The sequence below is a fragment of the Oryzias latipes genome, chromosome 15, assembly GCF_002234675.1.
Source record: "Oryzias latipes chromosome 15, ASM223467v1".
NCBI lineage: Eukaryota > Metazoa > Chordata > Actinopteri > Beloniformes > Adrianichthyidae > Oryzias > Oryzias latipes.
In genome coordinates this window covers 29402652-29418015 of record NC_019873.2, presented here as the reverse complement: position 1 = coordinate 29418015, position 15364 = coordinate 29402652, and the positions used below count along the sequence as shown (strand labels likewise).

Below are 15364 nucleotides of genomic sequence, written 5' to 3'. Positions count from 1 at the left end.
GGCCTTAGATTTACATGAGTATGAGCTGCAAATCATTTTAGTGGCTCCATGGTTAAAATAAGAGATGATTCTGCTTTTTTAAGACAGGATTGGACAAAATTAGCAATTCTTCTAATCTAGACCATTATTTAACTGATGCAAAGACGTTGGATTTGGACATGCCTTTGTCTGGTTCCGCTGTAATTCTTGGTTCATTCCTCTCTCGTCTTTGTTTCTTTGTTGAACTGAGCTCAGATGAGCCCTCTGCTTCCTTTAAAATAAACTTTTATCATTTCCAGACTCTTGCTGCTTAATGAGATGATTATCTGCTGTAATGAAGTCATTTGAGGATTGGCTTTTCTGCACGACCACACAATGAGAAATGAGATTATCTGCAGTTCATGGTTTTCATTTTGACAGCAAAGTATAAATACTATTATCCATCATGCAAACATGGTCTCATAAGTGATGTGCAAGCATCCTTGCCTGTTGTCCTTATAGTGAAAGTAATCTTAAACCCAGAATTCAACAGGCGGCTTTATTGCTGGAAGTTTAGAGCTTCAGCCTGCAGTTATTAAATGTCCGCTCTGATGTTTTACTTGCATGTCAGCTTTACTCAATTTCATAGAAGCATAATCCTGTTTTTATAAATGAGTTGTAAAACCTCAATAGGGATTGATAGTTCTTTAAACATTGAAATGTTTTCTACACACGGCTGTGCTGTGGAAACTCAGAGGCTCCAACTCACTGCAGTGCTGACCTTTTGGTCGGGAAGACTGATGCAGGTTACATTTATTAGATAAACTGTTGGGGGTTTTCAAGAGTGGCCAATCACAGCACTTTGCTTCAGGGAGGCTGTAAGTCAGGAGGTGAAAAAGTTCTCTGAATGTAGGAGGCTCAGTTCTGCCTTTTACTGTCTGACAGTTCATGTAACCTTTGCAAGGCGTCGAACAGCTGACCTGTTCCAGGCTGGCAGGACGCACGCCACCATGATCCGTGAGGATGGACCCCAGTTTACTTTGATTCTTTTTGGCTCAGATTATGTCACGCTTTCTTTCTGTTCAATCTCAGGGGTGATGGTTTACTTTTTGAATTATTCACAGCTAATTCACTCTTCAGTCAGTCGCTCTTCTCTACACTCAGAGCTTGGATTTTCACATTTTTCATAGCATTTTTTTTTGTCAAAGAACTTTTTCCTCAAGTTTCTGCCAAGCATCTCCTCTGCATGTACGCCCTCAGCATATGCATCCTTAACAGTCAACCGAGAGGAAAAATTCACTTTTGTTAATGCACTTCATAATTCAGTAGGAAGATATGTGTTAGTGAATTGCACAGTATTTGTAAATGGAATAAAAAGAATTCTGGCCATTTTTAAATGTATTTTTTAAAAACGCACAAGAAATAATCCCTTCAAAAATAATTAACATATTTTCTATCTGTTTTTTATTCACAAATGCTGTAAAATTATATACACTTTTTATTTTCAAAAGTACGGAGCCCGGGATCTGACATGGGTGAAATAAATAAATAAATAAAATAATACATTTTCAATCCCATGGAATAAATATCCTGTTGTCTTTGAACGCACCACAGGTACAGGGACAATTTGATTGGTCAGATGCATTATGGGATATGTGTGATGCATGATGGGATACGTAGCATGTAGCCTTCGGATGTTTAGTGACTGCTAACGAGGATGTTAATAAAAGACAAGTCCTGAATATTATTATTCTTATTTGACCCTAAACTACAATATCCCATAACGCACCTGGCTGCCCGTCTACCGGCCAGCTATGTCCGGAGAATCGCTGCGGTATGGGAAGGCAGCAAGCTTGGGCATCCTAAATATTATGACATTTTTCTTATTTTCATGATCCAGACAATAATAAATCGATCATTCTTGTTTTTATTTTTCCCTCTTGAACGAATGTGGGTCACAGAAACACGGAAGTAGCAGCTTTTGCAGCTGGATGGAGACCAAACCGGGATGTGAATGAACGCAGACATGATTACCGATGCTTTGTGCTTTCTTAAATAAATACATTTGATCTCTAAACATCTTCTGTGTCTTCCATGCAATATAATGAGATGAACACAGACAGAAATGTGAAAGTCTCTGCTGTAAATCCAAGTATCGCTAACAGCCGTGCTTATGAATGACTAATCACGTGAATAATTATTTTGAGGGAAGGGAATATTATTTTGTGGCAACGGAATATTTATTGTTTTACCCTTGTCAGTTCCCGGGCTCCGTACAAAAGTACGATTTTTAGGCATAAATGTTTTCACCAAGGTAAAGGGTTTCCTTGAGCACTATTCTCAGTCACGTGCACTCTGCCATACATTGGGGATATAAAGAGCCACTCTGATGAAAATGGTGGTTTAGGTGTTTTTAACATGTTCTTGTGGCATTTTTCTGATGATTACGGACATGCATGAAGAAAAAGATCCTATTTGTGACGTAGAAAAGCTCCCTGCTCCACGATGGGAAGTGGGGGCGGGGTTTCTGTGCACCAGTGGCTACCCTCACAACTCAGAGGTGAATTTCTAATGAACTCCTGCTGCTCTGCAGAAACTATGTCCTAGAAAACAACAGTTTTTTTACATTTTGGCTAAAAACAGCAGCATCATCATCACTAAAGACCACCGGGAACACTGTGAAAACAGATCAGAAGATGATCAGAGTGGGACTTAAAGTCTTTTTCAGAGACATTTCAAATAAAACAATGTCGTATTTAAACATTAGAATAAATGCATGTACAGCACATCCTAAAATAAGTAGGTTCAATTAGTTATATGAGGGGCACGCTACGGTTACACAGGGTGACCTCAGACTCAATGTAAACAGATTAAATTAAGAGAAAAAAAAGGTTCCTATGGAGGTAAAACCAAAAAAAAGGCCACCATTTTGGCCAAAGTTTTTTTTTTCTTCATGAATTTATCACATGCAGCTCTGACCAGGTTGGCAGGGGCAAAAGGGTAACTGCCACAGCCAACGGTGGCGGGTCAAAGACTGTTGTCCTGATATAAAGAGACACCTTAACCCTCAAGTCAGGGCTGGTATGATTTGATCTGTTTGATCTGCTTTATTTTTTACCCATTTTCCCCTTACCCCTTGTGCTGTCTTGTGGGGTCCAGATGACCCCCACCCTTACATCGACGTGTTATCCCTAAAGGTGGAGAGGATTTCATGTAATCCATGGACACCAGTGAAGATCACAAATCATTGAAGAAAAAAGGTTCAGAGCACTGTCTAGTGGGTCTAGATGACCCAACTCCCAATATCATCTGGACCCCACAAGACAGCACAAGGGCTACAGCAGTAGGAAATACACCATAGCTGTCCAGTTCATCTTATTACTTTGACTTTTATCCGTTCATTTTCTCCGTGCATCTCCATAGAAAGCCTCCATAACTGTGCCTCCTCACCTGCAGCTCCACCAACACAACATGCATCCTCTGTCAGTCCTCATAATCTTTAAATGAACCAATCAAATTAAGGGAGATCAAGTTGATTTCCTGCTTTGAAAATGGTGAGTTTAAAAACGCTGCAGGTCTAGTTGTAATCTAAGTGTAGCACTATTAAGAAAAATAAATCCAACAACAGTGAAATTGGACTTCCACCCCACCTTTTGGTAATTACCAGCTTAGACGCATTACGGGCTGTTAGTAGCTGCATGTTTGGATTTTTAACTGGGCAATTAACCCGTGAGAGAAGACCCTACCTCCACTATTAAAACTGATGAGGATGGCAGGTTAATGAGGATGAATTACTGTAATTTTACAAAGACGCAGTGTAGCAGCCTTCCTCATATCAGCCAGCTCACCTTTGCAGAATGAAGTCATTTTGGTGGGAAATGTCTGAGGAGCTCAGTGGGTAGAGAAACTTTGGCAGAGGATCTCTAGTGCCGTAGCGGCAGGAGGACTGCTTTAAGTCAAAGGAGGCTCTGAAGCAATCTATGCCTCTGTTAAAGATCGGTAATGGGAAAAACAGGAGGACTGCAGCTGCTCTGCGGGTAGATGTTCCACTTTGACTGAACACTCTTTCAATTAGCTATAAAGGAACCCGCTGGGAGTCATGATCAGGAAGAATGCATGCCCTCCTAATTTAATCTCTGCAGTTGGCATTGAGTCGGAGGTCAGCCGGTGTCACGGCAGAGAAAACGCATTCCCTCGCATGGCTTTGAAAATGAGCTCATGTGTGGGTTAGCTGCAGTCATTTCAGGTTAATTGTGATCTGTTGACCACTTCCACTACACTTCATCACATCCACATCATTTCTCATGCAGGCCAGGCAGAGGCTGACTAATGCACATTGATGCACTCATTTGGTTTGCTAGCTGAAGGCTGCAGTGCCTTTGACCAGCCTGGAGAGCCCCAGGCTTTGTTTTATAGTGTTGGTGTCAGCGTAGAGTACTGATTGGGAGCATCGGGTTGATCGCCTACGTAGAGCCGGAGTGGATCATCAAATTCCTGTGAGAGACCGTGTTCGGTATTAGAAACACCAATAGAGGGGAAAAAACAGCTAATTTGAGGAGGTTATGATTTTAAGCTTCACAACATTTATACTAGACCTGCTGGAAAGACAAATGTTACATCCAAGAGTGAGATTCTGACACTAAGATAAGCGGAAGATCTCTGCCAGCATATCCATCTTCCCGGGCCCGTAGGTGCAGGTGTGCATACTTTGTTAGGGTGGGAGTGGGAAGGAGCAGGCGGATGCGCACAACCAGGGGAAGAGGGTTCCCAACCATTTCATTTTGTGGTTGCCTGGGGGTGACGGATAGGTCCATGTAATTCTTAGAAGAAAAATGACATGTTTTGACGTTCTTGGCTACAAGGCTTTTTAGTTAGCCACGCCCACATTCCTAATATGTTCATTCAGATGTCGTATTGTTTTGTTCAGCTTGAGCCATGGATTCATCTATTTCATGTTTGCAAGATTCTGATAAAAAGACGTGCAAGTGACCACTTTTGTGAGCTCGCCACGCTAACACCATTGAAAACTTCCAACTCCGACATTTTTTGCCAAGTAGCTTCCCAAAGATGCTTGAGGAGTTGGGAGGGGGTAGATCCAAATCCCTAGGAGGGGCCTAAATGTGTAGAAATGTGTAGCTGGTACTAAAAGTGTTCCCTTCCTTCCATCAATAAAACTTTGGCTGTAGACTTCAGCTGGCAGCGTGTGTGGACGTTTTGTGAAGACCGCCTTGTCAGTGGATTTTGACATGTGTTTTTGGCCCCGTCCTATGATGTCATCATTTTTGGTGAGTTTTTAAGTTTGTGGCGATGGTGACATTTTTGCTCAAAAGTGCAGAAAGACAGAATAATAATAAAAACAGTCTGGTTCCAGTCGGGTATTGCTGCGGGACGTAAACAGGGAGCCGCTCTCCTAAAATAATCAAAGGTTTAATGCGTGTTCCTGAAAACAACCATAAAGAAAATGGAAATCTGTGTTTTTTCCTCTTTAAAGGTTTAAAACACTTTTTTTTTTACTGCTGGATATTTGGGATGTTTGTCACCTTGTTTCCACAAGCAACCTCCCTTTGGTGCTCATGAAACTCGACCCGAGCTGAACCTTCTTCCTGCTGCTCTTGTGAGAAATGATGAGCGGATGTTCCACATGGAAATCCTCTCAGGAATTATTCACATAATCCCTTCAATCTTCTAGATTTTTCTTTAATAGGAATAGAAAATTAAGATCCCTGCTGCAATGTTTACCTCCAAAAGGTTCGTCTGACGCCATCCTTTTTGTTTTCTTATGCTGTAAATGTCATCAAAATCGGATTCATCTGGAATATTCTATCTCTCTTCTCTTCTCCAGCTGTGTCTCTGGCTCTCGCCCTAAACGGAGTCTTTACAAATACTATCAAGCTGATTGTTGGAAGGTAAACGAACTTAAACATTTTTACCAAACGCAGGACTTTTGGTTGAGAGCTAACTTGTTTTTGGAGACAAATCAGTTTTCCGATCATTCGTTTTCCTTTCCAGACCCAGACCAGATTACCTGCAGCGCTGTTTTCCAGACGGACAGTTGAATCCAAAGATGCTGTGCACCGGCGAGCCGGAGTTGGTCTCTGAAGGACGGAAGAGCTTTCCCAGCAGCCATTCCTCCTGTGAGCATCCTGGAGCAGACACAAACGCACGGCCAGAGAAACCAAAACCTTCACACCAACACATGAAAACTGCAGAAAGACTGTTTGATCTTTCTGCTTCAGGCTACATTTTACGAAGATGAAATGTCTGAATGCAGGCCCACTGGAGTCTCTTTAATTATGGGATCTCTTCTGAATGTCCCAAGGGGGGCTGATAGGACAAAATCCTGAGAATGAAATGTGGGATGACTTCAACACACCAGCTGCTGGAGCTTGTTCTGACTTCCTGCTGCACCGTGTGATGCACACCAGTGAGAACTTGCTTCACAGGCTGCTTCCACCTCAGCTGCACCTTAAATAATTCAGGCTCCTCTGTTGTCCAGCAGATGACTTCAGGCTGAGAAGGATGGGCTGTTTCATGAGGAGTATACACATGTATGATGGATGAGACGTGTCAGCTAAAACCAACCGCGTCCTGCTGCCCCCCAAAACAGAAAAGATCTGTTTTGAAAGTTTCATCCGGTTGTTTGCTTGTGTTCCTATTTCCCACTGGATTCTCAGGCAGCTATAATAGATCATTTAGCAGAGCTCCTGATAAAGTACTGCGGAGAAATGTAATCATGGGGACGGTTGGACCCTGTTGAAGCTCTTGATTGCTGAAGGTTAATATGCTTGTAAATCTGCTGCTGTGCTGTGAGGATGAAGGCTTGGAGCTGCTCAACAAGTCTGCAAATATAAGGAGGGGACCTGTTTCAAAAACGTGACAAGAAACTTCAGGATGTGAGGTGTCTTTGAAAGGAAAAAGAAAAGGCAGCAGAAGCTGTCATTTCATGCTCTTGTCTGATGTTTCAGCACACCTGCTTTAGCTGTGAGATGCTTTGATGTGTGGACGGTGTCCCATTAGAGAGGGATGATGCTCTGTAATCCACTCGGATTACATTCGCCTCTGTGTGACACGTCTAATGGCTTCATGTTGTTCCGTTGTCAGAAAATGACAGCAGCGCATCAGGAACGCAGGAGAACCCAAACGTAGCGTATTTAGAAAACAGGAAATCTCAGGAGCGATTGTGACCAGGACTGACAGCCGTATGTGCCTTAAGTGAGAAATCTGCATGTTGAAAAATTAACCAAAGAACAACACTTCCTCCATCTCCACCATTTTTTAAGTTTATCATGCAGTGATGATTGTGATGCAGCTCATTCTTTCTGTGATTACATTTACTTTCTCACCTCGGAGCAAACTTGCAAACAAGGAAGAATTGAAGGAGACAGGTGTGAGACAGAGGAGAAACCAGCAGGTAATCAGCAACTCCCCTGAACCCACAACTCAAACCGAAGCAGCAGTAAAGCCAGCAGCGCCTCCAACAATGGCCGTTACTGTCAGCATCTCATTACATTCATCACTAACATAAACATACAGAAAATATATGCATCTTTTGTGGTTTGAAGATTTTTTATGGTTGTGGGAGTAAACCTCACACCAGCTGGATGTCCCTTTAGGGGTCACCGATGATCCACACAGGTGGTTTGGCAGAGAGTTTCACGCCGGATGCCCTTCCCGACACGGCGCTGTATTTCATGCCGCTATAACGAGGCGAATCCAAAGAAGCCGGTTGGTGGAGACTAGACAAAACCACACCCCAACACCAGAACGTACGGAGTAAAGGACACCCCACCACCCCAGAGAACAGAAGGTTGACTGGCCATCTCTATGGTTCTTTAGGAACAGCACCTTCACATTTTCTCTAGAAACTTCAGTGATGAAGAACTCAGGCCGTTCCTCTCATTAGTCACATCTGCGTCTTCTTGGGTAGATTCAGTTCAAGAGGTGTTTAAGATCCATTCTGAAGATGTTTCTACCCTCTAAAGTCCTCTGGCCTTTCAGGGACTCCTTCCTCCTCCTGAGAGCCTCACTCCAGCTCCATAGGCACTCCTCTCTGAATGACCCATTAGCAAAGGCCAGAGTTAGATGATCTTCATTGAACTTCTAATGGTAAGTGGATAAATATATCTAACCTCTGAGGGTTCAGTCTGAGCCAGTGTGTTCCTTGAGAGATCTCCACGTCTACTTCTGACTGAGCATCTCTGCTGTTGCTTACAGGCACAAAGACAAGCAAAAAAAACGTCCTGCAAACACGACTCATGTGTGTCCCACTAAAGCTTAACAACAGGTCAACGCAGCGACAGACGCAGAAGACACTCCAGGAAAGTCTGACTATCTGCCTCCATTCTAAGGCTGACATCCTCTGTCAGCAGGATGAGTTTACGGCTCATGGAGAATTCATTCTGTCTCCCCAACTCCATTATGGAATTGGCCTGGGGAGGGAGATGGTTAGAGTTAAGAAACTAGCAGACGATGAGTTTGACAGACCACTGTGGGTTACCTGCCCAAACCTGGGTTTCCTGGTCATCTCCACCATGCGCCATCTTACAGTCTAAAGGGCGGCAAATAACCCCCCCCCCCCCCCCCCCCCCACACACACACACACATTCTCTGTTAAAGCTAAAAAGGCCTGGTTTAGAAGTTTACTCTAGAGGCCGTCCTAACTGTTTTTCTTTGTCTGTGTGTTTGGGTGGGGTGGGGGTGGGGGCTTTTACAGTTCGTTTCGTTCCAATGCTCACCCATGATCATGAGCTCTGGGTCCCGGCCTAAAGAATGAGGTCCCCAACACAAGGGGATGATGTGAGCTGGAATCTAAATCAACACTGAGAGTGTAAACAGAGAGCTCTCAGCAACACTAACAAAGTCTCTGCCGCTCTGCTAGAATAGGACAGTTTAAAAATCGGCGTAATCATAATAAAAGACCACTGGGATGTTTAACGACATCAGAAGATGATTGGATTGGGACTTTAATGATCAGCAGTGGTTTAAAGACAATGCAGAGCTCAAGGATTTGATTATTTTACAAGTTGAAGTCAGCCTCATTTTCTGTGCTGTGGGCGTCCCTCTCCGGTGGGGCCCTGCGTTGGGCTCTTCCGGCGCGGCGGGGGGCTGCTTTCCTGGCTGGGCTGGGGCGGCGCTCTCTTTCCCTCCGCGCCTCCCTGCTCTCTGGCTCTGGGGGCCTCGCGGCGGTCCTGCTGGCCCTGGCCTGGGTGGCGGTCTTGGTCACCCGGGGGGCGGTTGTTCCCTGCCTGTTCCCGTGTGGCGTTGGGGGAATTCCGGCTGCCGCTGCTGCTGCGGCGGGGGTGTGGGTGTGGGGGTGGCTGGGCGCTCCTCCTCCTTCTTTTCACATTCCACCATCCATTTTAGAAGAACATAAACACTCACCTGAGCACAGGTGTTACCTCACCTTTGCACTAACAGTTTGCATGATTGAATGAATGAAAGATTTCACACTAGTTGGTTTAAAGGCATAGGTATGCGTTCGTGAACACTATCTGTTTTGTGTGCATGTTGACATGTGGACATTTTTGCGGCTAGCAGGTGTGTTGATAATATTTGAGTGTGTGTGAACAGGCCCCGCCCTTTTTGTACTACATTTGAACCGTACCGTAACGATAAACAACCAGTAAACCTGTCTGCTCTATGCTGCTTCATGGTCTTACCCCCCTTCCCCTCCTATTATCACCCTCCTACCCCCCCCTCTCTCTAACGTCCCTCTCTCTTCTTCCCCTCTTTCCTTTTCCGTCAAAAAAAAAAATAAAAAAATAAAATAAAAATGTAAGACCACTGGGATGTTTAACGACATCAGAAGATGATTGGATTGGGACTTTAATGATCAGCAGTGGTTTAAAGACAGTGCAGAGCTCAAGGATTTGATTATTTTACAAGTTGAAGTCAGCCTCATTTTCTGTGTTTGCTGTAGATCTGGAAGCTTCCTTTGCTTGACTGAGTGTCACCATGAAAGATGTGTCTGCAGTCTTCCTCCTCAGGCTTCACTCTTCATCCTTTGTGTTTTTGCCAGCTCATCATTTCAGGAGGAGGTGGGCATCTGAAATGTGCTGCTCGGGCTGCTGCCGTTAGACTAATATCCTCGGCTTTCACAGCTCCACTGTACCCCCACATATTCAGTGATGAGACCCCCAGTGTTTTCCTCACATTTCCCAGCAGATGTTAAGTTTAGGGGCCAGCAGCTCACAAACGGTTTAGTAGAAAAAAAGCTTTATTTTTCAGTTGGAACTTCAGGCATGACTGGACCAATTAAAGTTGAAGCAGCAATGTCATCTATCATTTTAATTTTTGTTTTTTCTTCTAAAAATCCGTTTTTTTTTCTTCAACAACATCAACCTGAATAAAATCTGGCATTTTTCTGTCCTGCCGCCGTCCTGGACTGAAGAACCAGCCTGTTCACACAAACGCAAACCCTCACCAACATTTGCACGCCGAGTGTCCGGTAACAATGGGAGACACCAAAAATACTTTTTTAAATCCACTAACAAAACGAAAACACACATATCAGGATATCCAAAGGAATCTTCCAACGTATTATGGGATGGCTACAGGACCTACGGCTTGGCAGCTATCTTTGTGGCAAAGAGTGAAATGTGGTGATTTTGAAATTTTCCCACAATCTGTGAAAAGGAAACTTTGGTTCCAGTGATCTCTGTGAAATTTCACACACACACCACCCTCTTAAGTCTACATGCACAACCAAAGTCTTGCTGACCTTTGACCTCACGTAGAAGCCTCCATCGTGAACTAACTCTTTAGTATGTTTTACAATTTCAAACTCCTAGTGAGGTTGATCTATTGCCTTCCAACTCCGTGAGCATCTTTGGGAAGCTAATTGGGGAAAAACGCTGGAATTAGTTTGACGTGAAAATTATGTAAAATACGAAATCAAAGCTAAAACGTTCCCAGGCTCTTCTGGCTGAAGCTTTAGTGTTCATCTTCAGTCAGTGATCCCCCGACTTTCCAGATGTACAACATAATGTCATTCACAGCCAGAGCTGTTCCCAGAATGCAATGCAAACAAGGATCCATTAGCATTTATGAAGACAGCATCACATGGTGTTCAATTTAGCTCTTTGTATTTTATTTCCAATAATTCAAACGTTGGCTGCAAGCAGACCTTCATCAAGAGTCTTCTGGAGTGAGCAGCTGCAAATCTGTCACAATGATCCTGGCGACGCTGCTTTTCCTTTGTCTCAAGTGCTGCTCTCTGATTCTGCAGAAGCTGCAGCTGCTGATGGATTCACGCCGTCTGCAGGAAAAGAGCAAATCTCATCTGGAGGCTCGGAAGCTGAGCTCACATCTCGTCAGCGCCAGAGCCGGCAGAAGGAAACGCAGTCTCCACAGTTTCATCTCATTGTTCTTTGAAACGCAACATCTTTAATGCATTTCAATTCATTCAGATTGACTTTGGGGATCTGAGCTCCAAAACCAGAGAAGACGTGTTTAGATCTGATAATCCGACAGCTTTATCTCCATGTTTAGTGTGGTTTGTTTTACAGAGCGCCGCATTACCCTGCCGACCACCTGGATGTGTCATGATTCTTCATTTTAATGTGGATTTGACAGGCAGAGCAGCGAGATGAACTCTAAATCTTTGAACCTTCTCCCCGTTTTTCTTCTGTCTGTCAGTTGCGTTCTCTGGCCTCGGCTTCACTTCCTTCTACCTGGCGGGAAAGCTGCAGTGTTTCACGGATCAGGGTCGAGGTCGCAGCTGGCGTCTCTGCGCCGCGGTGCTGCCTCTGTACAGCGCCATGATGATCGCGCTGTCCCGTACCTGCGACTACAAACACCACTGGCAAGGTCAGTGTCTCAGAGTCATCAAGACGTTTTTCCCGCTGCTGTAACACCTCCTCCTATGGAGGAGGAGTCAAATAATTACTGTGTTTAGAATACATGAGGATATGTTTAAATTAATGTCATTAATGTCAGCCATTAATTTAGTTTTCTACAAATACATAGAGCAAGTAGACTGTAAGTAAGCAGCAATAGTGCATCCATTTAACATCAATTTACTTCCAGTGTAAACACAAGCTGGAAACTCCCATCAGCCCATCTGCTTCACCGCTTTGTGGATATTCATTTTTCTCACCTTGACGTTAAAGACATGAAAAGACCCAAACACTGAATCCAGGCACAGCTGTTACATTTAACTGATGGGTCTCGGTACATACGTCTGTGGACTTTTCCAAATTGATTCCAGAATTTCACTTTTCAACCAGAAACCAGCAGTTTGTGGTTCAGTTTGAGCTTCGTTCAGCGTCTTTGTCTTCCAGCTCAGTGTGAGGTTTCACGATGCAGCGTTTGTTAAAAGTCGCTTCTCAGCTTTTGACAGACTGCCTGTCCTGAGGCATGAAAATAAAGGGGCTTGCTTCGCTTCCTCACTTCTGCAGGTTCTGGCTCACCATGATGGATGTTCCCAAACGCTAACAGCAACACTTAATTAGCTGTTCTCCCTCTAAGGCTGGAGATGTTGTTTAACATGCGTTCGCTCCTTCAAATGTGTTGTCGTGGCTTTGCAGACGCCTTTGTGGGAGGAGTCATCGGGTTGCTGTTTGCGTACATCTGCTACCGCCAGCACTACCCGCCTTTTCTGCACTCGGACTGCCACCTGCCTTACGCCAGCTTGGTGGGCCCCCCCAGCACAGCCTCCCAGCCTCAGGACGACCCGCAGCCCACCGACAACGCCACCACCCTCCCTCTAGAAGGCTTGACTGAAGGGCCAGTATGACTGGTGGCCACAGCTGAGACGTCCGCCGACCCTCTCAAGTGCCCGAGTCGTCCTCCTGTGTCATAGTGACTTTACGTTCTACTGAACCCCCCCGTCATACATTTACATTCTCTGGTTCTGCCCGGGTCAGTCAACACTGTTTGGTTTTCCTCCATAGCTGCCATTAAAATGTATTTTTAGATAGGAAAGATGAGAAAAGCTTTAATGAGCGCCGTGGCTGTCACGCCGCTTGATTGGAACACAGTGGTTGTGGGCGTGTATTAGTGGAGCCAGAGAGGTTCTATAGGATGGAACCATGAACATCAGCAAGGAACGGCAGACATGACATCACAGCATTTAGATGCATTTTCACAAACAAAAAAAAGGCTTTTGTCTAAAATTCAAGGACTTGCCGGACCAACTCCACATTTATGCCTCCTGCGCTTTTCATCAGTTTCTGTTGCCCATAGCAACCAAACAATAAACACAAAGCGAAGACATTCCTGGAGAAGCTAAAACAATATTCAATATTCTGGTTCTCTCTGCTCTCCTGGGCCAGCAGCCCTGAAATTCTGCGCCGCTTCATTTCTCCTCCTCTGCTCGCCACATCTTCCCTCACAGGCGCTGAACACATGTTCCACCACGCTGGACAGAGAAACTCATTCTCAACCACTGCAATCAATTACCGGCAGGTGAGCTGGCAGAGCGGCGTCCTGACCGGCTCAAACCGGGAACTGATCTGGCATTAATCCTCATTAAGTTTGGCCAGCACTGCTGCTATGAGGGTGTTACGGCGGTATGAGGCGTCCTGGGAGCTGACCAAACATGGAGGAGAGCCGTTAGTGTCCTGACGCCCCACAAACAGACAATCTAGCACTAAGCAGAAGACAGACTGCCACCTCGGACTTTAATTTAATGTATTTTTCATGAATTTACCTCCATTATTTATGACAGGAACTGCTGTTTGAGACAAAGCAGGCACCAAAGACATTCATCCTCTCTTTTAATTGATTTTGCACTTTTATATCACACAGCGAGATCATTGGCACTTTGTCCTCCACATACCGATTGCAGCATTTGTAAATGTGATTCAAAGTACTGTCTTTGTTGCCTGGGTTTGTGTTGCCATGGATGTAATATTCACTGGAAGACATCCTCCCAGTTGAACTCCCCAACCTCCCAGGAAGGTTACAGCTCAGAATCTTTATATCCATCGTCTGCATTAGGCTGTGTGCGTGTGTGTGTGTGTGTGTGTGTGTGTGTGCGTGGCTAACACAGCCCTTTTCGCACTGATGCAATACAAAAAGAAAATTTACAAAGAAAACCCTTCGCAGGGTAAACGGTGCTCCTCTCTGTGTATCGGGTTCTGAGGAAAAACCCGACTGACTCTAGAATTTGACTTTAACTGAAGAACAATCTTTTTGTGGTTCCAACATCAACCTGAAATCTGTGAATGTGGGATTGTGGAACCTTGAGGCAGAAGAAAATGATTGTAAGATGTGTATTTAATTGTGTTCTATTGCATTTGCTGAGCTGGAAGTGTGTACTTTGTCAGTTCGTGCTCTCATGTGGTGCCGCGTACATTGATGCAAACGTTTTCCACAGATAATTCTACTTGTTATGCTTGAAAATTTTCACTGAAGAGGTCAAGCTTGGTGCGATGTATACTTTTGTAGCAGTGTGCACAGTTTTAGTGGACGTGAAAAAAACTCTTTTTCTACCAAACAAACGTAGAAAAACCTCATCTTACATTAAACATGCCTCCAAGGCTGAGAGGGTAAAAGAAACTCAAACCTGTAAAAGAACAAAGAAATAGCCGTCTGTCGTTATTGTGAAGAGAAATTAGGTGTTTTTCTGTCCGTGGCATGCCGCTTTCATTTGTGAGAAAAAACTTTTCTATGACTAAGCATGCCAGGCCTTGAAAACTGAGTTGTGTTTTGCTGTTTGTATAACTGGAATGTAATAAAGAACTGCAACAGTGTGAGCTTTGTCTGAGTAAAACACAGTCTTCCCTATGATTGCTGAAGACTTTTCCCCTGTAACATGCGGATGAACTGTTAGATGCATCACCATGGAGCTTCTTGTCAGTTCGTTCTTCAGTAGACTTCTGCAGTCTCTGAGAGCTGAGGAGTTTCTCACAAAGACCTGGGTTCTTGCCTGCTGTTGAAAGGATCAGCTGGACCTTTTTTTTCTTCCTGCAGCTTCTCAACCATGACAGCTCAGACACTGGGAAGACATTTCCATGGAAAGGTGCAGCACCAGAGTGGAGGTGTGATCTCCATCCTCCTTTCAGCCTCTTTCTGTAGAGTTTCTTCAGTTTTCTGCCTCTAAACATAGCTTTTGGATGGGGATGAGGAGTAATTGGATTCAGATTCTTTGTCATTCATGCAGAGCATCAAAGATGCACCGCTGAACCAAGTTACCACAACAACACAGCATCCAATCCTCATCAGTAATAGGACATGGAAAGGTCTAAAGCGGTCAGTGAAAACTAAAAACAGCATCTGCAAGACAGAGGTGGATGAACAGGAGAATTTGGAACCTGCAGGTTTTTGTAGGAGTTCAGAAGTTTGACGGCAGTAAGGAAGAGGCTGTCATGCTATTAACTCTAAAGTCTGTTCAAGTGGATGATGGACAGAAAACGTAGAATCGTTCATATTAGAACTGATTAAGTCTAAAACCGTTTTCTGT

At 44.3% G+C, this 15364-nt stretch overlaps 1 protein-coding gene across 3 annotated transcripts in view; it reads left to right on the top strand.

The window, feature by feature from the left end:
- plpp4 (phospholipid phosphatase 4) overlaps nucleotides 1–14657 on the top strand; it is a 54851-nt gene extending 40194 nt beyond the window's left edge. For all 3 annotated transcript variants that reach the window (XM_020709792.2, XM_023963297.1, XM_011484758.3), the window contains 4 exons: nucleotides 5801–5864; nucleotides 5968–6092; nucleotides 11596–11766; nucleotides 12486–14657. In XM_020709792.2, coding sequence (XP_020565451.1) covers nucleotides 5801–5864; nucleotides 5968–6092; nucleotides 11596–11766; nucleotides 12486–12694 — 569 coding nt within the window. In that variant the 3' untranslated portion in view covers nucleotides 12695–14657. The remainder of the gene's footprint in view (nucleotides 1–5800; nucleotides 5865–5967; nucleotides 6093–11595; nucleotides 11767–12485) is intronic.
- Nucleotides 14658–15364: the final 707 nt, after the last annotated feature.